General features: G+C 39.7%; 3 protein-coding genes across 6 annotated transcripts in view; 1 reads left to right on the forward strand and 2 right to left on the reverse strand.

The window, feature by feature from the left end:
• LOC103478866 (vasoactive intestinal polypeptide receptor-like) overlaps positions 1-4,640 on the forward strand; it is a 28,220-nt gene extending 23,580 nt beyond the window's left edge. The window contains exon 14 of the mRNA XM_017310161.2: positions 50-4,640. Within this exon, the coding sequence (XP_017165650.1) occupies positions 50-241 (192 nt within the window). The 3' untranslated portion in view covers positions 242-4,640. The remainder of the gene's footprint in view (positions 1-49) is intronic.
• Positions 4,641-4,676: 36 nt separating this feature from the next.
• Positions 4,677-11,339, reverse strand: klhl40a (kelch-like family member 40a). The gene is made up of 6 exons (XM_008432953.3): positions 10,003-11,339; positions 8,890-9,050; positions 8,609-8,716; positions 7,840-8,025; positions 6,223-6,372; positions 4,677-5,132 (listed from the first exon to the last, which is right to left on the reverse strand). The coding sequence occupies exons 1-6, from the start codon at positions 11,125-11,127 to the stop codon at positions 5,021-5,023; spliced, it is 1,842 nt and encodes a 613-aa protein (XP_008431175.1). The 5' UTR covers positions 11,128-11,339; the 3' UTR covers positions 4,677-5,020.
• Positions 11,340-12,692: 1,353 nt separating this feature from the next.
• On the reverse strand, positions 12,693-22,536 carry hhatla (hedgehog acyltransferase like, a). 4 transcript variants are annotated; one of them, XM_017310160.2, is made up of 13 exons: positions 22,238-22,536; positions 21,287-21,414; positions 19,078-19,145; positions 18,869-18,982; positions 18,345-18,365; positions 17,911-18,105; positions 17,072-17,281; positions 16,274-16,445; positions 15,270-15,414; positions 15,138-15,173; positions 14,839-15,040; positions 14,037-14,178; positions 12,693-13,859 (listed from the first exon to the last, which is right to left on the reverse strand). In XM_017310160.2, the coding sequence occupies exons 2-13, from the start codon at positions 21,390-21,392 to the stop codon at positions 13,717-13,719; spliced, it is 1,554 nt and encodes a 517-aa protein (XP_017165649.2). In that variant the 5' UTR covers positions 21,393-21,414; positions 22,238-22,536; the 3' UTR covers positions 12,693-13,716. The 4 variants fall into 4 exon arrangements, with proteins under 4 accessions (XP_017165649.2, XP_017165648.2, XP_008431172.2 ...); XM_017310159.2 differs by having other exon boundaries at positions 22,242-22,534; XM_008432950.3 differs by lacking the exon at positions 18,345-18,365 and having other exon boundaries at positions 22,242-22,448.
• Positions 22,537-22,996: the final 460 nt, after the last annotated feature.

A 22,996-nucleotide genomic window follows, 5' to 3' on the forward strand; every position in this document is an offset into this window, starting at 1 on the left:
CCTCCCCCCTCTCCACACTGTTTGCTCTCCCGTTCGGCCTCCCCTGCAGGTGCAGTCTGAGGTTAAGCGTAAGTGGCGCAGGTGGATGCTGCAGCGGTTCCTCGGTGCAGACACTAAGTACCAGCAGCCGTCCATCGGGAGCAACGGCAACAATTTCAGCACCCAGATCACCCTGCTGACCAAATGCAGCCCCATCACGCGGCGGGCTTCAGCCTGCCAGGAGCACCTTTCTGCAATCTGACCCCCTTCTGGTTTTTATTATCGGTTAACGAATGTGTGACTCACACGTACTGTTGCCATACACTGGGTGTACAGAGGCCATGATAATCCTAACATGGATTTTCAGTTTTTTTGTTGTTGTTTTTGTTGTTGTAATCTTATATGCTGGCTACGAAAAGCAACAGGTGCTCAGTGTTTTTTCTCGCCAGAGCACAAAGTCATCTGACACCTCTGACAACACTTTCTTATTAATGAAATGTAAAGAAGGTATGGGCCTTTTCTTTTTTACTTTCATTTTTTCCAGATTATGTAAAAGCAGCTACGATCACAGAGAGAGATTTCGCTGAACTGCAGCGCGGCTGACTACTGGCACAAGGTCACCGACTTTTCGTTCCAACGTGAAGCAAGATTTGTAAAAGAAAGGAAGAAGGATGTCCCTTTCTTACTTCAAAATAAAAGCCTCGAAACATTTAAACCTAGGAACAAGACTGTACATATCAAGAATAATTGCAAAGAGTTCTGACAAAAAAAAAAGAAAAAAAGAACTGAGATTCAAGCTGATTTGTTGCCTTTGCTTGACAAGCAACTTTAGACAGATTCTGTTGTGGAGTTCAGATCTTTTTTTTTGTCCAGTCAGATCAACTTTCTTATTGAGGAATGCAAAACGGAGAGCAGGAGGGGTTTGGGCCGTGCATGTTTGAGCCAGCATGTGACTCATAACACACTAGCTATGAAGGAGTGGATGCGGAGGCTGAAACAAGTGGTGACAAGGATAATAATCGTCTTTCGAACTTAAAAGTGGCACAAATCTACTTTTGTTCCTTTTCAGCATGATTGATTTGGTTGATTACGAGCATTTTCAACACTCCTGGATGCTGTTTTTGGCTGCTAACGCCCGAGTTTCCTGCACAGCTCACATGCAGATGACATACAGATCAGCTGTCATGCACGTTGGACACTTAACAGAGTGCATAATCAGAGAGGGACCTGTTTTCACTACCTATAGCTGCATTTTAATATTGGCTGCTCATTCATTCATACCTTGGATCATGTTTAATGTGGAGTCATGGTAAGGTGGATACTTCATTTGGACCCAACATGAGTTTGTCTCCTTGGTGATTGTTCTTGGTCATCATGGCAGATGATGCTACAGATCAAACAAATGGGACAAACTTAACTGAGAAATATTAGCATCTTAATATCATGAATCTAAATCGTATTTTTCCTCTGCAAAAATACTAATATCCAAGGGAAAGAAACACACATTAGTACCAAAAGCGCCACATTGACAGTATCATTAACTACTGGCTCTTTGAATGAATTGTGAATTATAAATCGATGATTTATGTTCTGAGCTTGAATAACAATTGTATCTCCTAGATAAGATTGATTGGATCTCATGACTGTGATAAATACGTTCTGATAAATCGAAAACAAGTGACATTGCACTCGATTATTAAACAGTAAATGTCTGCCTTTCAGTATAATCACATTATATACACTTAAGCAACTCAGAGGCGGCAAATTCTCAGCTCAGCATGTGAAGAAGTCGTCCTGAATTCACCTTTAAGCTAACGGAGAAGCAATGTTGGCTTGTAAAATGTTGATGCAGAAGAATAATTTTGTTCCTAAGATAAGTAAAACTGGACCAAATAATTGTAAAGAATAAAATCTAGTCAATCTCAAACAGGGGCTGTCGCAGGCTAGTGATTACATGACTCTTAGGTGTCTGCATTGCTCTACAAACTACCTACCAAGGAGGCAAAACGCTAAATTGTGACTCTGTTTAGAATCAGTCAAAAATAGCACAGTGGGTAAGAAGTGTTTTTGCTTTGAGTGAGATTTAAACGACTCACATGAGAAAAAGGGAAAACAGCAGCTATGTATCACTAAGTATCACTTAGTGTGAGAGTTGGCAAAAAGGCCAAGAAAATAAGCAAGCCTGAACTCAATGTTGACAACAGCAATACTGGCTGCGGCGTAGCAACATGCTAACACAAGCAGGGAGATCTTCCTCTAGCTGCTCTGCATTTAAAAGGAACTTAATTATCGTTTGCTGACTGATCATCCAAAGAGAAGCAAGAGGTTAGGTTTTTGTTGCAAAGGGGACAAAATGTATGGACATCGGTGATAGGACTGTTCTGACCAGGAGTCACTGAGAAGGAGGCGTCCATAGCACAGCTAGCGTACTGGATGTGCTTATCCTGTCTGTGACAGTTTTATATGGACCATACGCTCGGCTGAATTACTGCCGGATAACATTCCAAGCTCCGGCTTGTGAAACTTTGTTCAGATAACAGAGGCTTTTAGTTTCTGGACGGAGCAGATGTGTAACATCGGTGAATGCTGAAGCCATCTTCTGTTGTCTGGACTGCATGCATAAATGGCTTAGTTGTGGTTTTTTTTGTTAATATTCTGTACTGTTGTTACCATTTGTTTCCACTGACAGTTGTGTACATTGACATTGACAAGATAAGTTGTCATTTTTTTTCATCTGTTCATTGTTTCCAAAGGATGAATCTTTTTTATATAAAAAGATGAAAATGTTTTCCTCAGCTTCATTATAATTCCATTACGACTCCCTTGTGAGTTTATTTAATTTAGGTTTTTTTTCCTTTAATTTTAGGCCAGGTTTCTAAACAGCTCTTTTACAAAGGTTTTACAAATAGAAATATGAAAAGTGTGAAACATTCATTATGATCACAGCTTCAGGTCCAATTTAGCAGATAGATGCCAATTTTTCTTTCCCTATTCTCATTTGTAAATAACTCAAGCCTAGTTAGAGTGGATGGACATCGTCTGTGAACAGTTGATTTTACAATTTCTAAGTCAAAAACTTGCAAATGACATTTATGTTTTGGCTTTAAGAACTTAAACCCTGACGTCTGCTGTCTTTGTTATCATCTTAAACACTGAAAAAAGAAAACAGGTGAGCCAACTTTTAAAAACAGTTACCCGTAATCAAATTAAGTTTACCCAAGTAAATGTATGAAGTTCATTAAGTTGTCATGTTTAACAAATTACATGTAACAAATTAACTCTTTGTTTTTAATTCGCTTTTTTAAGCTTACCAAACATCTGAACAGAACTGCTAGATCAGTGGTTCTTAACCTTTTTTGAGGTACCGAACCCACCAGTTTCATATGCGCATTCACCGAACCCTTCTTATCCCCCCTCCCCCACCCACCGCCTCCCCTATGCCCCTCACCCGACACACAAAATACTTTGCGGTATTCTGATATAGTAATGTAATTATATTAGTTGTGTTACCACCCCCACGCCAGTAGAGGCAGTACCAACCCCGAAAAGATGCGACTACTCCTTCAATCAGGGCTCCTCCGCAGCTCTGATTGGCTAAGCAATGTAACGTGATCCTCTGCAACAAGTGATGGCAAAGCGGGGCGCGTCATCACGACTTTACACAAGTGGGTCTTTACCTCTGCGGCAGAGGCTCCGCCGAACCCCTGAGACCGACTCATCGAACCCAGGTTAAGAACCACTGTGCTAGATTTATACTGAGAATAAATTGCTTAGAGCTTAACTCTATATCCTAAGTGAAACATTTCAAAAGGGAATTGGTTGGGAAAGATTTCATGTTGCAGTATCAGACTAAATGTAGCTTTTGCCGCCACACTTTTCAGATTCGTATGTGTTTAGAAAAAACTGGACAGTTTCCTTTGCAAAACGCTAATTTTGATGGTGTACAACACAATTCCCATAAACTACATTGATATGGTTGTAACACGGCGAGATGTGAAAAAAATAAAGAGATGTGATTATTTTTTTGTAAAGTATATAAGCCCATTTACCCCACTTATTAAAAAAAACAAACTAAAACTGAAACTATCAGTGGCAGAAATGGGAACTACAGCGTGAATCACTGTAGTTCCGACTTCGCTACTTCTTTTCATAAAGCATTAGCATTAGCATGCTAACATTCGTAGGAGCAAATTAGGACAATTGACGCTAGAGGTTTCCTGTTCAAAGGTAGGCTAATCTAGCTTCAAAAATTGATGACCACTCATGAGCTGCTCAATGTTTGCTCCCAACATTTTATACTTAATGTGTAAATATACTAGGAGACATATGACTTTTCCCGTGCTGGTTAAATACGGAGCTAAATATGTACCTTGAACTTAACGTCACAGAGAGCTCTTGTTGTATATATATTGCTATGCTGTAAATATGCAAACAGATTTGTTTTACGATGCAATTTATGAGGATGCTTAGTACTCAGGTGTCAGCTAGAAGGCAAGGTTTACATTTAAAACTGCGTTTCCCACTTGTGCTATTTGCATCATGACAGTGTAAAGATGACAAAGTCTCTTTAATTTGTTGTTAGAGAAAGTGTCTTTTTTGTGGTGTAGAATTTAAGGTCGTTACTGAACAAATGAAAATGAATATAAACATTTGCACTCTGATTTGACTTCAGTACCTTTTCTGTTCAGCCATGAAAGTAGTTTTTTCAACAATCTTTTATTTGAATGCAGCATTATAATATACGTAGTAAACAAACTTAATGAAACAATGCACCAAAAGAAAAGATACCCAGATCAAAATTTCTTGAGGTTGGTGATATTTAGCTTTAATCAGCTGCCATGTCTCTGTCTCCCCCTGCTGTAAAGCGCATGATAAAACAGCTCTACTCTGATCTCATAACCCATTGCTTCTTCTTGTCTTTAAATGTTGCCCCTGAATCACTCTGTACCCCAAGCTAATTTTAGGCAAATGTCCACATTAGAAGAATTATATTTTCTCCAGCGTACAACGTGAAACCCAACAGAGCAGCAGTTCAGCTGGATCATAACTTGGTGAGGCGGAGGGTGTTGAGTCGCACTGGGAGAATGGTGGATCCCTCTGCATAGCAAATCTCTCGCAAAATCCCGTTCCAACACTTCTCTGGCTCATCATATCTGCAGTAAAGACACACATGTAAGTGCTGGTTGTAATCATCGTAGCATCATGAAACAGTGTAGAGCAGCAACAACGAACCCAGCGTACCAGACGCAGACCTTCAAAGAATGATTTCCTCAGAGAAACTCTTGTAGGGTTTCATATGATACGTGTTGCAACAACACACAGCAGATGAAATACTTACTAATGTTCCTAGGAGAAGACATCCAAGCAAATTAAACCCAGAGTTTAGACACAGCAACGTTCAGGGAAATAAAAAAATAGAATCCAAGTTCTCCATTTCAGACTCTATGCGCTTCTGTCTGCACGATTATTTCTAAATGCTTTCCATGATGAGAAAGGCTCTTTGATAAAATGAACGTGGCAGCACGACTGAGGTTTTTAAGCTTACAAACTGGAGGACCGCTAGAGATACAGTATGGCCTGGATGTATTATTTATTTATTTATTTTTAACATTTATGTCTTAGATATTGCAGATTAACTGACTGGTGCATCTAAAAATTGTGGATATTGTTAAAAAAATAAAAACGTACACTTATATACAGAAAGTGAAACTCGATATTAAATAGATTAATTACACACACGTCAGTAGAAACTGATCAAATCCATGCTACGCTGCACAGATGCAGTAATTCACATAAAATGAGCCCCTATCCAGTACTCAGTGCATAAAAATTAACTTGTTTTTCAAATGCCTGAAATAACTGTTTAAAACACTCTCCTTTATTATTTAATTAGATAGTCACTAATTATGAATTTTAGCATCTGAGTCATAAAAATAAAGACTTAAATATTCCACTCTGTCATGAATCTATATAATGAGCTTCAGTTGTTTGTTTGTTTTTATCACTGATAGGTATTTTTCTAGAAGCTACATAAAAGAACAGGCAGTTGTGACCTCCAGGTCAGTTACACTAAAGAAGAGAACACTTTAAACTGACTAACATTAGACTGAATATGAACTAAAGTAACAACAAAATGATAATACCAAAAAATCTCTATCAATCACAATCTATATGTGCATTTAAATCACAAAAGGTCAAAGAAACAGTGAGACGTCACAGCCGTGATGTAATGTGGCCTCTCACCTCCACATATCGGTCATCTCGGTTGGTACAGGCTCTTCGCTGGTTTCGTTGGGCATCATGGCGTAGCCTCCGATGGCGTACAGGTAACCTCCTGTCGAGATGAGGCTGAGGGAACTGCGCTCCTGAGGGAACTCTGTAAACTCAGACCACCTGCAGGTAGGAAGAAACAGAATGAACAGGAATTTAACAGTATTGATCTATGTCTCTGGGTGTTATGATCCCAAAGTGTTAGTTCTGATATATCATCAGTATAGTATAAATGCTCTTCAGTAATTTACTAATATTGATCTCATGCACTTTAAAATGAATTTTGGAAGAAGACATATGCACCACTAGAAATATTTACATAAATCAAGTGTATTTGTTAATACATGATTAATAATGGCTACATTTGAACAATGTTGTATTTTTTTCTGTGTAACTAATACATGTTAATTATAAATTAACTGAATTTGTTAATTCATTAACAGTTGTACTTGCTTGAATGGCAGCCTAAGACTAGTATTTTTCATTTTGCATGATTATGAACATAATGAATATTAAAAATTGACATTGGTTGAGAAAGTGTCATTGCTGGAGCAAGAATTAACGTTTAATCCAACTTTGGCTAGATTAGCAAAAGCTAAGTGCTAAAGGCTAGCTTGCTAAACTGTTTAACCTTATAGAAGATTGCTAATGAATGGTAAGTCTTAGCTGTGGTTGTCAGGAAGGGTATTTACCTGCCAACTTGTTAGAATAGTGTTAAAAACGTAAATTTATTAAAGAAGGATTCTATTTCTTAACTAATTCGGCATCATTGCTAATGCTAAATTCTATGAATGAATTTAACTGCAGGGGCTAAGAAATAAACTCTGGGCAGTCACATTAAAACATAAAACGTTCTTGTTATAACAAGATTTACATCTCATTGAAATCAAAGTGTGTTCTCATTTTGACAAGAACGGCCGTAACAGTAAAAACAGCAACAACTCCAGGACTGTTTATGTGTCTCTAGAAGAAACCGGTCAGAGGGAGCCACTTTACGCTCCTTCTGACTGGGAGCACTGATGCACTGAGGCAAACGTAGAGGACTGTGGCAAATGATACAAGTTTTACGTGTGAGGGGTCAGTTGGACCCCATTTCTACATACAGAGGTTAAGAAAGAATGCATTTTTATAGCTTTGTAAAACAAGCTATAAAATGCATTCCGTTTTAATTAAACATAAAACTTGTTTTGTTAAAATGAGAAAGCTTCTCGTCTAGTTTATAACAAGATCTTGCTGCTGGATTTATTGCTTTGGCAGCTAAAAGCTTCCATGAAACTCAAATCTGCGTACATGTTAAGTTTTTTACCCTGTACCTTGCCAATGAAAGGCTTATCTCAACTGTCTTTGTCTGAGAAAATATTGTTAATGTAGATTTTAAATTATTTCAGTAATTGTTTTGTACCATAACAACAATCTAATTGTACTTTCGTTTTTTCAGATGAATCCATGAAAATAATAGGAAAAGAGTCAACTCCAAAAAATATATGCAGATTGTTACACTAATTCCACTGTTTAAAGTAAAAAGCCTGCTTGTTTTATCAGTGTGATGTGTCATAAACCTTGGTAAGAAAAAGAAAATGTTTTTCTCACTTGTTGGCGGCAATGTCGTAGACCTCCACTGAGCTGGTGAGGCCTGAGTCGGTCACTCCCGTGGCCACGTAGATCTGGTCCTGATGGACGGCGATGCCAAACAGAGACCTGGCTGTCGTCAGAGGAGCCAAGTCCTTCCACTCAAACTTGGTGGGGTTGTAGACGCAGACTCTTCTCATACATTTCCTGCATGAAATAATTTAAAACACCATGCTGAAAAAGTTGGGGCCCCATTTTATGAACACTTTTGTAAATTAGGGCCACATTTGATAAAAGTTGGGGGAAAAACACATAAAAAAATGATTTACAGATTTTTTTTATTAACTGTAAAAGTCCAAGATCCACTTCTGTTTGGCGATGTGTGTCACTGTGGCATGCCTGCCTTCACTGTGCTCCTTGGAGGCCTTAATATTTACTGACTTACAATATATACAGAAACAAGAGAAAATGACTGATTTGTCTTGGTACTTTTTATGCACGTTTTCCACTCTTTTAAGCAGATTGTGTTCTATGCCATATATGTGCATCAAAAAAGCAAACTTTATAAACTTTAAACTGAACTGTTATGATGAATGGTACATCATCATACCATAACAACTGCTGTTTTATGTGCTGTTAGTTCAGTGCTATAGTGACACAATTGAATAAACTGGAGCAAATCAACTAGAAAAATAAAGACCAGATAAGGGAAGTCACAAAATTAGCATTGAGACATTTTTCTCTTTCATAATTAATACGTGTGACGTTGAGTGTCGTACAAGCCACCTACTTGCTCTCAGACTTTCCACCGATAACATAGACAAGACCATTGTGTGCTACTGTTCCGTGACCGTACACTTCATAAGGCAGCGGGTCAGACTCTCCCCATTTGAACGACCTGTGAGCAAAGAAGACCATGTGTCTCTATGAGCAAATCATATCGGTGTTAAATGTGAACGTCAAGACCAATAGAGTTGTTATTTGGAAGGGAGCACATATTTCCAGATCTGGTTATTTTAGATATCTTTAAATGATTACAAATCTATAAGAAGTCACACATGATACACTTACTGTCTGTCATAGATCATGACTGAACTCAGAGCGTGCTCTCCCTCCTTCAGTTGTTTTCCACCGACAACAAAGATGGAGTTTTCAACTTCAGCCAGGCCGAACAGACACCGAGGATTTGGCTGGGAAGGCATCCCCAACCACTCCGAACTTACTGGGTCAAACTGTGGATGAAAGCATCAGTGTGGAGAGAGATTTTCTTAAAGTTAGACTTTTAAAAATGACAAATATAATCAAATTGTAGAGCCACAAAATATACAGATTTAAAAAGCAGAAACAGAAACGGTGGATACCAGAAAAGCTCATTTAAAATGGAATGTACCTGCTACCAACAAACAAGAAAAGCCAAGTTTCATAGCAATGGCTCTCTACAGCAAAGAGGCCATATTATATTACTCAAAATGACGTATTATCGCAAAACGTGGAGTATGACTGCTTTGTGAGTTACAGCATTAACCACTCTTCAAATGTTATTGCCCCGTAAAATTACCAACAGTAGCAATTCCTCCTCTTATCAGTGCCTGAGCCAAGACTTTGAGAAATTCAAAATCTGCATTTTACCATTACTTGTAACAACCATATGTGTAGCTGGATCCCTTTAGTTTAACCAGTGACAAGGACAAGGACGATGCTTTCAGAATAATATTCTGACTGATAGATTACTTTTATGCTATTAAACCTTTTACAAGTAAAAGACTGGTATTACGTAGGAGATAAGATTTTCGGCTTCTTCCATTCACTGCTGATACATTTAATGCAGCCACCGCTTATCCCAGATAGCATTTCTCTTCACTTTATCTTCTTCAGTGAAGAAATCACCCTAAAAATATTCACCTTATGAAATAACATTTAACCTGGAGACTTTGGTATTACTACTTTGTACTTGGGAGTCAAATGTATTATGCTTTGATGACTAAGTTGGTTGCTTTATACATTACTTCATCTTCTTTGGAAAACCTTGATTACTTTGTACTCATATTTTCAAGCTTTTTACACGATAATGAATAGCAATCCAGATCTACACCACACAAAAAAACTTCCAGTTCTTTAACAGAAGGCAAAACAAAATGAAACCAAACTAGTTTCTAAGATTTGAGAGACATTTGCTCCCTTTACCTGTAGGAAGTAAGACACGAACGGTTCGTCCTTGTCCTCCTCATTATAGAGAAGTCCCCCAACCACAAATACCTGGTTCTGCTTTGTCACCAGGCTAGAGTGGTTTTTGGGAATCTCTGTAGATTCTGACACGACAAAACACTCATTTCCCACCGGATCATAGGCCACAGTGCCAGTGTTGTTGATCATAAGTACAAGGTCCATCTCAAACATCCCAAAGCGAGGGTTGTTGTTCAAGACTCCTGGCAGGCATGCCTCCTCGTCATCCTCCCTCTCCTCATTGCTCCCCTCTCCTCCCTTTGCGCCATCGCTGCCAAGCCTCTTCGGCATGGGGAGGCGACCTTGGTGGGCATCTGTGACGAGATCCATCTCCTTCTTGATTTCTTGGTTGAATCGGATGTACTGGTGGCCCTCAACTTTTTCTTTGAAGTAGTCTATGGAAATGAGCCTGAATCGGACGCAGTGTAACAGCTCAGGGAGTTCCTTTAGCCGCATTGTCTCGTCGTGTTTGATCCACTCCATCAGGGATTCAAAAACCTGCTCCTCCCGTTCAACGTTCAGGGCGTCTGAAGAGAGGATGATGGCTAACTCACTGGGGCTGAGCTGGAAAAAGTCCTGGTCCCTCACAACAACCTGGTAACGTTCACAGATGAACTCCCTGGCACCAAGAGCGAGTCTTGGACAATCCAGAAGAAGCCCTAGTTTGAAGATGGCAAGGCAGTTTCCCAGCACCATCTTCTCCTGAAGGTAGGTCAGACAAACGGAGAAGATGGAGGGGATCTGGTACATGTTGGCGACCATGAAGATATCCTGCACATTCTGCTCTGTCAGATTAATGTCAGATGTGTATAAGTAGCGCAGGATCATCTCCATGACACTGGGGTCCACATCTTTAAGGACTATCTCCCTCTTCTTACTCTCCTCTAGCTCAGACAGGAACATGGCCTTGAAGAAGGGGCTGCTGGCCGCCAAAACCAGACGGTGGCAGGGGAACTCCTTGTCCTGGATTTTCAGGACACAGTCCACAAACTTGTCATTGTCCAAAAGATCACACAGTCCATCCTGGAGTAGGGTCTGTTGGTACATCCGAGGCTGCCGCATCGGGTCTATCGTCAATGCCGCCATTTTGTTGGTGGGGTTTTGTTCCTGCTACGACAGAGCGGGACTGCCGGTGCTCACTGGCCTGCTCCGACTGCTACAAATAGCCTCAAAGTGTGGGTAAGATTATGGCTTCAGCTGTCTTTGACTGTCACTGAGTGCGGAGGTCCGTGGTATTTATAGACTGGGTCCCCACAAAGCAAAGATGGGGCAGACACAGAGACAGCGCTCAGAGGAATGATGGCAGCGGTTAAATCCAGCAAACAACTCATCTGGCAGCTGTTCTGATCTTGATACTGTAACAGACTTTCCTATTTTTAATGTATCACATTGTGGACATTCTGAATTACAAGCAGAGGAAGTGACATATACGTTGCTATTAATATGTATTTACCACATCCATGACTCAAGTTAGTATTAAATTTAAAAAAGTAGAAATCTACTTAAAAAAAAGAAATTCTGTATTGCAGCTTCATCATGTGTAAATTATTAAATGTGTTAACATTAAAGCTTTAGAATGAAAAAAAAAGAATAAAATATGTAATAATTTACAAATAAATTATAATAATAATCCTGTTTCAGGACTTAATTGAAACTTTGCATATATTTTTAAAGAATACCAGCGGTCAGGTCTCCCCAGAATACAATGACACTGCGTCGTCATTGCATCGGACTCGAAAATTACTTATTTATCTGGTAGTGGTCAGTTACTGTGAGTCATGGAAAAGTCAAATACTGCTAGAAAACACTGACATCTAGTGGTTAAAATGGCACACTGAAAGAAATCTGAAATTAAAGAGTTTATCAGAAGTTTCCTAATTTAACTTTTTGTATTACAAAAAAAATCATTGTATTTGTAAATTTACATTTTCCTTTTGAGAAGCTGAACAATAAACATGTAGTGTGTGTGTTAGGAAACAGTAATATTATATAACATGAAAAAACAAATCTAATCAATAGAAATTGTCTAAATTTAAATTCCATTTTTTCACTCAGTTTGTACTATAAACATTTTCTTACACACTAATATTTGTCAAATTATATGGAAGTCACTTGCAAAACATCAGCACAATTGACTAATAGCCTGACTAATTAACAACACCAGCTAATCATTGTTGTATTGAACAACAATGATTCTGGATTCTCAATCACAGAAAACTTGTTTCCTTTCTGGAAGCTCTGACCTGTCAATGCCGAATACAGTTGAATAATATGAATAAAACATTTTCACATATTTTATGGATGCACGTTTCTTTGGACGTCTGCAGGTTTTTAATTGGCTGGACTGAATGTGAGAGCACTCCATGTTTTTCAGAAAGATCCAGGAAATATGCAGAGGAGAACCGAGCCTGAAATGGAACTTAAAGACTTCAGATCCAATATCGAAATCTGTCAAAAGCTGCTTGTCTACCACAGAGTTATATTGTCATTATTCATATGTAAGTGAAAAATAATGTGCTGCTGGATCGTGTCTTTAAAAATTTTAATGGCTAATACGCCCCAAAGCTTCTTTACATCTTCAAATCTTCAAAGTATTCCATTCAGACAAATAATAAGCCACTTTAGGTTCTTATAACAAATTTACCTCGGAACAGGATGAAATAAATCTTTATTTCAGGACAAACAGTTAAATAAACAGCCATTCGCATGAAAACACCGAATGACAAAACATATTAGTCTTTATAAAGTTTCCCTCGTTGCCTTCCACATCGAAGACAAGCTGCAGGTTTTGTTGACAGGCACTGAAAGACCAACCCAGACTCTTTAATCGTTCTATTGTCTACCAGAGCAAAGTGTGCGCCTGAAGTGTGTGAGCTGGTTGGAGGAAAGATACACCAATATTTATCAGTAATTTTCTGTCAAAAAAAGAAAAAAAACCCTGTGAAGTGGAAAAAGGCAATCATCTTCTGCACGTGGTTCAAAGACTTTGATACATTCAGCATCCTAAGACATCCAATACTTCTCAACTATTAAAAACAAAAGTCTGTCCTCTACTGTTACTAGTACAAATACATTACAATCATCTGAAAGCTTTGTGGAAGACCTCCACAGCACCCTTTGTTTGTGTTTCTTATTGCAAGTTTCTTTCAAGTTTCATCCCCTTTAGGGTTGTGACAGTGGGCTCTGAAGCATCTAAAGGAAGAAAAAAAAACATTTGAATAAAATAAACTATACCGCAGGTGATGAAAGGCAAGAATGTTCAAATCTGAGAATAATAAAACGGTAGTGTCCAAACAGAGCAAAGTAGCTGCTCATAAAAAAAAAAGACTTTACCTATCCTCTTATTAATTGTTTTCCTTTTAAGGCTTGTGATCTGCATAATAAACATTTGTTCAGATAAAATACAAATACAAAACATGTCATTCTTGGATTTGTGCCAAAGTATGTGTACGATTATCTGCTGCAAGTGCACTTCAGGGTACTTTATGTCCATAAATACTGACTCACTTTTGACAAGCAAAAGCTTCCGCCCTCGTGAACAATAAAGGTGCCAACCGGCTGTCACAGTCTAGTTCTGTTACAGTTGGCGAGGCTAACGATGAAACCTTGTCAGGGGCCTGCCATAGAAGTTTTTAAAAAAATAAATAAATAAAAATGCAGTGGTTTTACGATTGATTATTCAGCTTTCTCTTTGCCATCATCCACTGGCTTCACTGGGTCTGGATCCTCCAGCAGGGCCTGCTGGCGCTCCCTTTCCTTCACCAGCTGCACACCACAGTAGGTCACAAGCAGCACGGACAAGGTGGACAGAGGGAAACCTGAGGGATGAAAGTTTTAGAAAAATGTAAGAGTCATGAGTGAGAATTACACTAAAGTATAGTTTCACAGTAGCGTAGCATCAAGGTAAAGCTAAAGACCAAGGTACTGCTTCCTTGTCTTTTTGACCTGAGATATTTAAGGCTTTTTGCACATCTTTACCAGTGTGTTAGACCCACCTTTGAAAATAATCCTTCTGCCCACCAGCTTGGCAAACTCCAAACTGTTCAGGGAAAGAACATTGTAGAGGACAATAGCCCAGAAGTTGGCAGCATTGAAGACACCCCTGATCCTACGAGACATGGCTTCGCCCATCGCTCCCTACGTACCGAAAACAAACACAAGTGACAGAAATGACTTCCTCAAATCTGACATGGTCAGATGAATAAAGAGCTACTGCATTTTAAAGCTGCACATTTGTAACTTTTCTTGAAAATATGTCTAATATGAAACTGGCAACAGACTATGAGGCAGATAATCTGTGCCAACTCAATCTCCTCCACTTTCTCCCTGAGCTACTATTCCACTGCTCTCAGTCAAAGACAACCAATCAGAGCCAAGAGCAGTTAATCAATCACATGTACCTGCTGCTAAATGAGCTAATGGCAGAGAAATAACTTACTGTTACAGGAAAACTGTTAATCCACCGTCATAAGTGGCCATTCTAATTAGCCTAGCATTCACAGCAGGCTCTGCTGAGCGGGAGGGTGATTGACAGCACTAAAACCCGCCTTCTGGTTCTGATTGGTTGTTTCTAGTTAGCACTGGGAAAAGGCAGAGGAGCTTGATTTCTTTACAGACCATCTGTCTCATACCATACTGTCACGACATAACAGTTTCAACAAATATGTAAAAAAATATTTCTAATAAAAATCACACGTTGCACTTTCCAGAAGTTTTATTTATATTAATGGACAAAACTATGTTCAAACAATATATTTAATATATAAAAAGAGGTTATTTTTTTGTATCACTTCTCACCTCCATGATAGAAAAGGGTGGGATGGAGAAGAACTTTGCCACCCACAGCTCAAAGTTGAGGCCAAAGCAGTTGAAAAATGACCAGATGTAAACCAGCTCACACGGGCCCAGCCACAAGGTGGTGACGGCAAAAGTGCAGACTGTTGCAAGAAGTTCTTTAAAGATCTTGTCATGATTCTCGCCAATATAGTCATAGACATACCTGCAAAATTTCAACTCAGATTTTATACCGTCTCGAACGGAAATGATATTGTATTACCAAACTGTCAGGTGTCTGGAAGTTAAATCCCAAAACTCACTTGCACAACCAGTCGTTGATGCCTCTGTCAAAGTGCCTTTAAAAAAAAAAAAAAGAAAGACATTTGTTTTGTGCAGCAGCTAAACAGTCACCTGATTTCTCAATAAGCAACTAAGGAGGAAGTGGCACGTACGTCTCGGCAAAGACGTAGAGCATGGTGATACACTTGGGAGGCTGAGGCGGGTCCAGGTGGTCCAGTGTAGCCACAGTGTTGATAACACCAAACATTACAGCTGCTTTTATCCAGTCATACACCAGGTTGGAATAAGCCAGTCCCGCTACAAACATACCAGATCGGACAATCTGTCAAAACATTGCATTTCTATTCTACGCAGTTTTTAAGGTGTTGAACTCGACTTTTGCCAAAATAAAGTTTTTGTATGCCTTGAACATTTTACAAAGCGCCACATTACAACCTCAAACTTCAATACGTGGCTTTAACAAGCAAGTTTTAAAAACTGCATGTTTGTATCTATCTGTATTTACTCTGATACCTCTAAATAAAAACCAGTAGAATCAATTGGATTCAGAAGTAATCTAAAACAGAATCCAGTCTCTAATCTCAGCTCACTGACAAGCAGCTTCATGAAGACCAAAGCACCAGCAAACAGTTCAGGAAGAAAGTTAGGGAGAAGCTTAAAACAGGATTAGGATATAAAAACAACAATTTCCCAATCTTTGGACAGCCTGGAAAGCAATCCATCATTTGAAAAGGGAAAGAGTACAGCACATCTGAATGGGCCTTTGTGGTGAATATTCAGCATTGGCATTTGGTTAGTGGATAAGTTGATATGGCTATGTGTGTGTTTGACCCAAGGTATGAATACTGGACTTCCTGGTGCAATCGCTTTCAATGGAGGAGGAAGTCCGATCGGTCTGTGTCTCAGTCGGTGATTTAGGGTCTTTCCAATGTGTCACCGCTGATCCAGACGTAGCCTGAAGTTTGCTTGGCGCACGCATTGTAGATAGCATATGTAGATAAATACCTTGAAGTTTGTGTTTGTAACAGGATGAAATGGAAGAGGCTCTGTAGAGCGCAGCCAAACCGTGATGCTATTACTGCTCTTGAAATGAGAACTAGATCAAGAAAGGATTTATGCAACAGATTTGCATGGTAGAAATCTTTCAGTTCCTCACCCAGACAAGAGTCAGACAGCTTGTTGACCAACTTCATGTCGCTGGGTATAGTCAGGATGTACAAGTAGTGGAAGAAGACGTCCACCACCAGAATAACTCCCAGGTGTAACAAGGCCTTGGTGGTGATGTTCCACATCTCCCTCTCCTTGCGGGTTAGCTGAGTGTTGTTAGCCTGTGGAGCAGCAGTGCAAACATGTAGATCATACTAGATTACACTGTAAGAAAAACAATCAAAACAATTCTATGATAGAAATTATAAATACCAACAGTAACAGATCATAAAACCTAAAACATTATATTGCCATAGAAAATACATTGAATTATCATAACTCAAGAAACATAAATTTAAAGTAATTTTTATTTAGAACCTGTAGAAAACACAGAAATGTATATTTAAAATTCTTAGAAATGGTGAAATCCATAGAAAAATACTGTAATGTATCATACAGTTCTGCCCGTTTTTGTCTCTAATTAGTAATTTTCTGTAAGTTCTGAACTGTTAAAAGTGGCGGCTGCCAAAATATTATACTGTAATATCCTCTATGGCCATATATAATTCTGGCAACCACAGCTGCCGGTAATTTACCATAAAGTACACACTTTTTTTTTTACAGCGTATAATGCTAGAAACTGAAACAAATATCTAACCATTTGGATAAGTGTGATTGTGTCAATGACTGAATGTAGTGTGAAGCGCTACATTTGGATCCTCTGAACTTGATAAGTAAGAATACCCATAAAGACTGCAGTAGCTAAATACCTGCAATGGATCCACACATGGTGTATGTGCGACCTTACCTGGGCATGAAAACGGTCAAAAGTCATAATAGGTCCAAAGAAGAAGAACGGGAGGTAGAAGTTGTATTTCAGGAGGTCAGAGAAGGTGTAGTTGCCCTCTTTCCTGTCACAGTTCTCCAAAGCAAAGCTCATGCAGCGCATGATGCTGAAGCCACAACCTCCATAGAACAGGATGTCTTGCAGGTCAAACGATCCAGTCACCAAGGCCTCCTACATGGGGGAGTCAGCCATTCCTGAGCTTCAGGCACAGAAACTTTATATTGGGTGCAGAGATGTTAGTGTAATGCCTCGTTTTATTGGTATTTGATGAACACGTTGACAGAACACAATTGGAGTTCTGTACAAAAACTGGAAACCACCACTTATTTCCTCACATACTGCAAACAAGGTGCCAGACTTGGTTGTATTTGTCTTAAATGAGCTTGAGTAAAATCACCTGTTCTTAAAGGACAGGTTCTTCTGTCCTTTAAGAACAGGACAGAAGTTCTTAACAGGACAGCTGTTGTTGCTTGCTACACCACCATCAGTGTGTGAATATGTGTGTGAATCACTGACTGTAGAGTGTAGCTCGTTGGGGTCCTATCTGGACTTGATAAAGCGCTATACAAGTACAGGCCATTTACCGTTTGAAGACCACTAAAAATTTTACAAGGAAGTCCAGCTCCTTGGAAGCAAAGTATGTAGAAAAGAAGAGGTTGAAATCTTCCCCAGTTGCTATCTGTAAAGTAAATGTTGTGTTTGGCATCATGTAAACAAATGGTATGTTGATCCTTCTTATGCAAAACTGGCACAGTCAGTCATCTGTGCTTGGGAAGCCAAAGAGGAAACCGCCCACGCACCTGCCAGGAGTTATACGGCTCCAGCTTGATGGAGGCCAGCGTGCTCAGACCTGCAGCAAAGCACATCCACTTCTTCTTGACCAGGGCGACGCTGTACAGTATGATGCAGTGGGACACAACCAGAGTCATGAAGGTCCAGCCCATGGTGACCAGGACGGCTAGCCCTCCGTACGCGGCAAAGATCAAGGGTCTGTGCTGCAGGGTGGGGGGAAATCAAAAAAACAGGCCAGCATTAAAGGGATGTTTGGCCTCAGAGCAATTTATCTTCACTCCTAATTAAATGCCACACTACATGTAGCGATGTTAGTAAAAAAAAAAAAAAACAGTTTCAAGGGGATTATGATAGAGGCGAGGAAAAGGAAATCTACTGTCCTACAAGCAATTAAAAAAAGACATGACAAGGCTTGTAACATTCACGGGTTTATTAAAGTTACCTTACATCCATCAATACCAATCTTCATAGTAAGCATGTAACAGGACAAAAGACATCTTTAAAACATGATCATTTGTTTTAAATATCTCAAACATAACGGTGGCAAGCAAAAGCAGGCAAGCAAACATCTCAAGAGTGCCAGGTGCAGTTCACGCTCCTGCGTCACCACAATAATATATCGAATCTTAGGTTATATGTGCAGCACCTTTCAACAACGTTCATAAGTATGCAACCCTTTGGATGTCTTACACTTGTTTATTGCTTTTGCAAATAAATCATGCTCAGCAATATTTGGCTCCTTCGAGAGAGGAAAATTATAAAAGAATGACAAGTGATTGTATAAATATTCACTCCCTCAAAGCGTCTGATCTAACAATCGCTACGTACAGCAACACAAACCCAATCAAATCATTCGCAAGACAGACCCTATGCAACACATACATTCTATACACTCCGCATACAAACAAAAGACGTGCAGACAAACAAAACGGCATTGCCTCTGCTCTGCAACACACTCCCACACACCTTTGGAGCGAGCAGGGTAAATATCTTGGCAAAGATCACGTGACCGGTGAGCGCAAAAAGGATATGATTGCGGAATGTAGAGAACCACATCATCCACTCGAAGTCTGCAACATCCTGTGAGGTGAAGAAGAAGAAGAAGAAGAAAACTGCATCGGGTAGCTGCTGCAACACCCACTCATATCTGTGCTTGCTGTGAAAGGAGAACTCACCATTTTCCTGCCAAAATAATGCCATCCTGGCTTCACACTTTCCTTAAAGGCCTTTCTGTTTACATTATCTGAATGAAGGGGCAGACAAGCAGAAACATGAGTTGAGTAATTTCGCAAAAATTATCCTGCCGGTACTCAGATGTCTTATGAGCGTTGTTCTGGTTATTGGATTATCTTCTGTGTGAGAACCCATTAGATGATATTGAATGTTACATAACCCACTCGGTGCTGAGCTTTCTATTTTTGAGGTGGGAATCTATAATCGTGCAATAATCTTGTTGGAGGAGATTAGTCTTCTATGAAGCCTGAAAAAAAAACTGCAACATGTTCAGAAATAAAGTAACATTAATAAAAAGAGAAACAGCGCTTGTAACATTTAGTTTCTGACTGGCTGGCGCTGGTGTAGCTTTTGCCCGATAACCCTAATGACTGTAAAAAAAAAAAAAAAAAGAGAGAATGATGTGAGGGCAGGTCGGGGGAAAAGCCTCTTACTTCTGGGAGCAGAGCCAGACTTTTATTGCCAGTATACAGAGCTGCTGCAGCATACAGACACGGACCGTAGAGACAAGGCAGGCGGTAAACCGTGAAGCAAAAAAACAAAACAGGGGAAGATGACTGGCAGCGGGAAAGTGCCTGGACTCATCATCTGACAGCACAGATGGTGACAAACAGTACCAGCCACCAGATTACACTCAGTCCATTCAGATCCAGGGGCGTAAGGGGACTTCCAGCATGTAAGAGCCGGATTATTTTCACATTAAACATTGAAAAATCCTCGGTTATCCCTGTTTATAAAAAAAAAGGGATGACCGTCTCTAAATTGTCATCACGGTAATAAGAGCATGCAACAGCAGTTCCTTTGGGTAAAATGGCCTCATTTTAATCTATTGTGTGAACTTTGGTCTACTTTTGGATTAAATTGGGAAAAGTAAAAGATGAAGACCCAGTTTTTGAAAACAATTTTAAAAGAAATCCCACTTTTCAGTTGAATTTATTTAAACAATGTTTTTCACCAGAGAGCAAGCTTGCTGGGCCACTTTCTAGAAAATGACCCACACGCATATACAGAGCCTTAAAAAAAAAGAGAAAAAAAAAAGGCATTCACATCTAATAAGCTGTTCCACATTCTGTCACCTTGTAACAATAAACTTTAATGTAATTTACTGGAAATATTTTGAGAAAGAAGAACACAAGCTAACTATGGCATGGAGTGGAAGTGATTTTTTTTTTTTTTTTACAAGTAATCTAAAAACAAATGGGGCGTGCATCTGTCGATACCCCTTAAAAAAAATCTATTGCAACTAAATTATCTTAAGATATTGCCTGGGTTATTAAACGATCCGTATATAGGGTGTAGCATCCCGAGCTTTGGAGATCTCTTGAATCACTGTTAGAGTATGGCAAAACGGCAAAGAGACATAGCAGGACAAGGAGAGAAATAAACAGAAGAGCAGCCCAGAAAACCATGGTAACTCTGGAGAAGCTGCAAAGATCCATTTGTTGATAGGACAACAATCAGTCAAAAGAAAACAAAAAAAAAACTCCAAAAATCTGGCCTATGTGGAAGAGTAGCAAGAAAAAACCGACTGCAGAAACAAAGCCATTGGTGCAACACTGGTAAAAAATATTGTTAGTGGATTAACAGAGGAATGTAATTGTGATGATTCCTGAAGTCATCACAATTATGAGTAGGAGCTTCTTAAAGAAACAGAGACCCAATTTCAAGGTGTTAAATTGCTAAGGGAAATTTATTTTAAGTCATGTTTGATATATACAGCATTATTATAACAGCTGAATGTAACATAGTTACTTGATTGTGGTACAAAATGGTACCATGTGCATAGAAAATATATAATATCACCCCTTTATACATGAATGCTTATAATAGAATAACTTAAATCAAAGCAAGTGATTTAATGGCCAAGTCAAAGCCCAGACTTAAGTCAAGCTCAGAATCTCGTGTCAATCTATCAGACACACACACACACACACACACACACACACACACACACACACACACACACACAAAAATCCCAGTATAATCCCTTGAAGTTTGTTATAACTTGACAAAACACTGAACAGTCTAATTAGGGAGATAGCTTCATGGGTGTACAACAGTCCTCTAACATTCATGTGTTGTTGTTTTTTTTTTGTATGTGTGTGTTTTTGAGTATTTTTCAATTCCCCCCCAGAGGGGTTACGCACTCACCACTGGAGGCTTCAAATATCCAACTGCCAGCCCATATCAGAGCCCCTGCGAGCACAGCAGAGTAGAGATACAGCTCATATCTGGGGAGAGCAGCCTTGATCCCCATGGCGAATCTGTGCGCTGGACGCCTAAAAGTGTTGAGAAGTAGTTACAATAGCCCACTATGGTAACTGAGATCGAACCAAAACATATCATTTCTAAAGAGAGAACGTTCTCAAGGGATTTGGGAGAGGAACTGACTCCATTGACAACCAATTGAAAGAGCTGTTCATTTATTTTTCAACCCACTGAAGCTGAATTGAAATAGAAAAATACCAAGTGCCACTTTACTAATAACCCTTTACGATCGAGAGACTGTAGACTTAAATGGGACTGAAAGAGGTCTGGCTCCTTGGAATCAGCACCGTCAGCTGCGCAACCCTACCTCTGATTCCTATTTTAGCTCTCAGTCGCTCTGCTGTGCAGCAGGGCAGCTGCAGTGCTATGTGATCTGAGCCCCGCTGCATGGGGACTCACTTCACAGAATAATTAGCTGTGACTGGAATAACCAAGAATGGCACATCGGGAGTTAGAAAACTGAGGAAGGCTACTTTTTTTTTTTTTTTTTTTTTTTCCCCCAGAGGAGGATAGCGCCACTTGCGCCCTGCCTGCGCGTTCATCAAGTTCATGAAGCGCACTCTACTCTAAAAGGAGTTGGGCTAAAAACTCCGACGTGCCCGTGCCAACATGTAACCATGGCTGTGCAGAATCCCAACAAAGTGCTCTGCATACAGATGAAGGGGTTTTTCTTTCCTTCTTTCTTTCTTTTTGTTTGTTTTTGTTTTTGTTTCACTGCTCGACAAATAAAGACGCATGCGCCAACAGACTGGGGTTATTTGGGATCTCAATTCAATTCCTTGTAACAAATAAGATAACAATAAATAAATACAAAATAATAATAATAATTCTTACCAACCTTGTGTCCGCTTTGCACAATCAGTGTTGCTTCACGACTCTCCAATAAGGAGAAGAAATGAGAAGCGAATGGCGGCCACTGCAGGTTCACTAATTCATCCGTCCCTGTGCGGGCTTGGCGCTCCCTGCGATCACCAGCCAAGGCCGGTCAGGATGTTGCGGGCTCAACCAGAGGAGGAGGAGGAAGAAGAGGAGGAGGGAAAGTGGAAGGAGGAGGAGGGGGGGGATATATTTATGCTTCACTATAGCACCGCAGTGAGGGTTGGTCCACAACGAGCCCATCAGCACCATAGAGCGAAACACTCTGTGGTGGGAGAAATGAACAGGGTGGTTGGTGGATTGCATCCACTGCAGTAACAAGCAGCTCTACTCAAAAACGAATCGCTAAGCAAAAGGTGACGGATTAGACGCGATTGGATATTTGAGCAAAACAAAGGAAACAAAGCAATGAAACATATAAGTCTTGCGAAGCAAACGTTGTCTTTTTTTTTTTTTTTTTTACTTTACTCATTTAGCCGCTTTCTTTTACTCACTTTAGTCATTTATACAGTGGCGCGACGGATTTGGGCGCTACGTTAGAGGGGGCGCCAAAACAAAGGTGTAAAAATGATTTCTAGTCCAGCTGATGTTAAACACAGAAATGATGTGATCTATAACAGTGGGTGGCACGCCTATAATGTGTTTGCATTCGGGGTTGAAGACTACATATTTTTCTAAGGTCGACTATGATAATAGTCGAGTCGATGTCGACCAGTC

This window comes from Poecilia reticulata, chromosome 17 (genome assembly GCF_904066995.2).
Source record: "Poecilia reticulata chromosome 17, P_reticulata-male-v2, whole genome shotgun sequence".
NCBI lineage: Eukaryota > Metazoa > Chordata > Actinopteri > Cyprinodontiformes > Poeciliidae > Poecilia > Poecilia reticulata.

Bases quoted from the DNA above. Each gene is read 5' to 3' on its own strand.
- hhatla (XM_017310160.2), bottom strand. From the start codon at position 21,392: ATGGGGATCAAGGCTGCTCTCCCCAGATATGAGCTGTATCTCTACTCT. The intron at 18,106-18,344 runs GTAACTTTAATA...CCCACCCTGCAG, and splicing joins TTGGTATTGATGGATGTAAG to CACAGACCCTTGATCTTTGC. The intron at 15,415-16,273 runs GTGAGGAACTGA...GTATGTTTGTAG, and splicing joins GCTGTCTGACTCTTGTCTGG to CGGGACTGGCTTATTCCAAC.
- klhl40a (XM_008432953.3), bottom strand. From the start codon at position 11,127: ATGGCGGCATTGACGATAGACCCGATGCGGCAGCCTCGGATGTACCAA. The intron at 6,373-7,839 runs GTGAGAAAAACA...TCCTACCTGCAG, and splicing joins TACGACATTGCCGCCAACAA to GTGGTCTGAGTTTACAGAGT. The intron at 5,133-6,222 runs GTGAGAGGCCAC...TCTTTACTGCAG, and splicing joins GAGATGACCGATATGTGGAG to ATATGATGAGCCAGAGAAGT.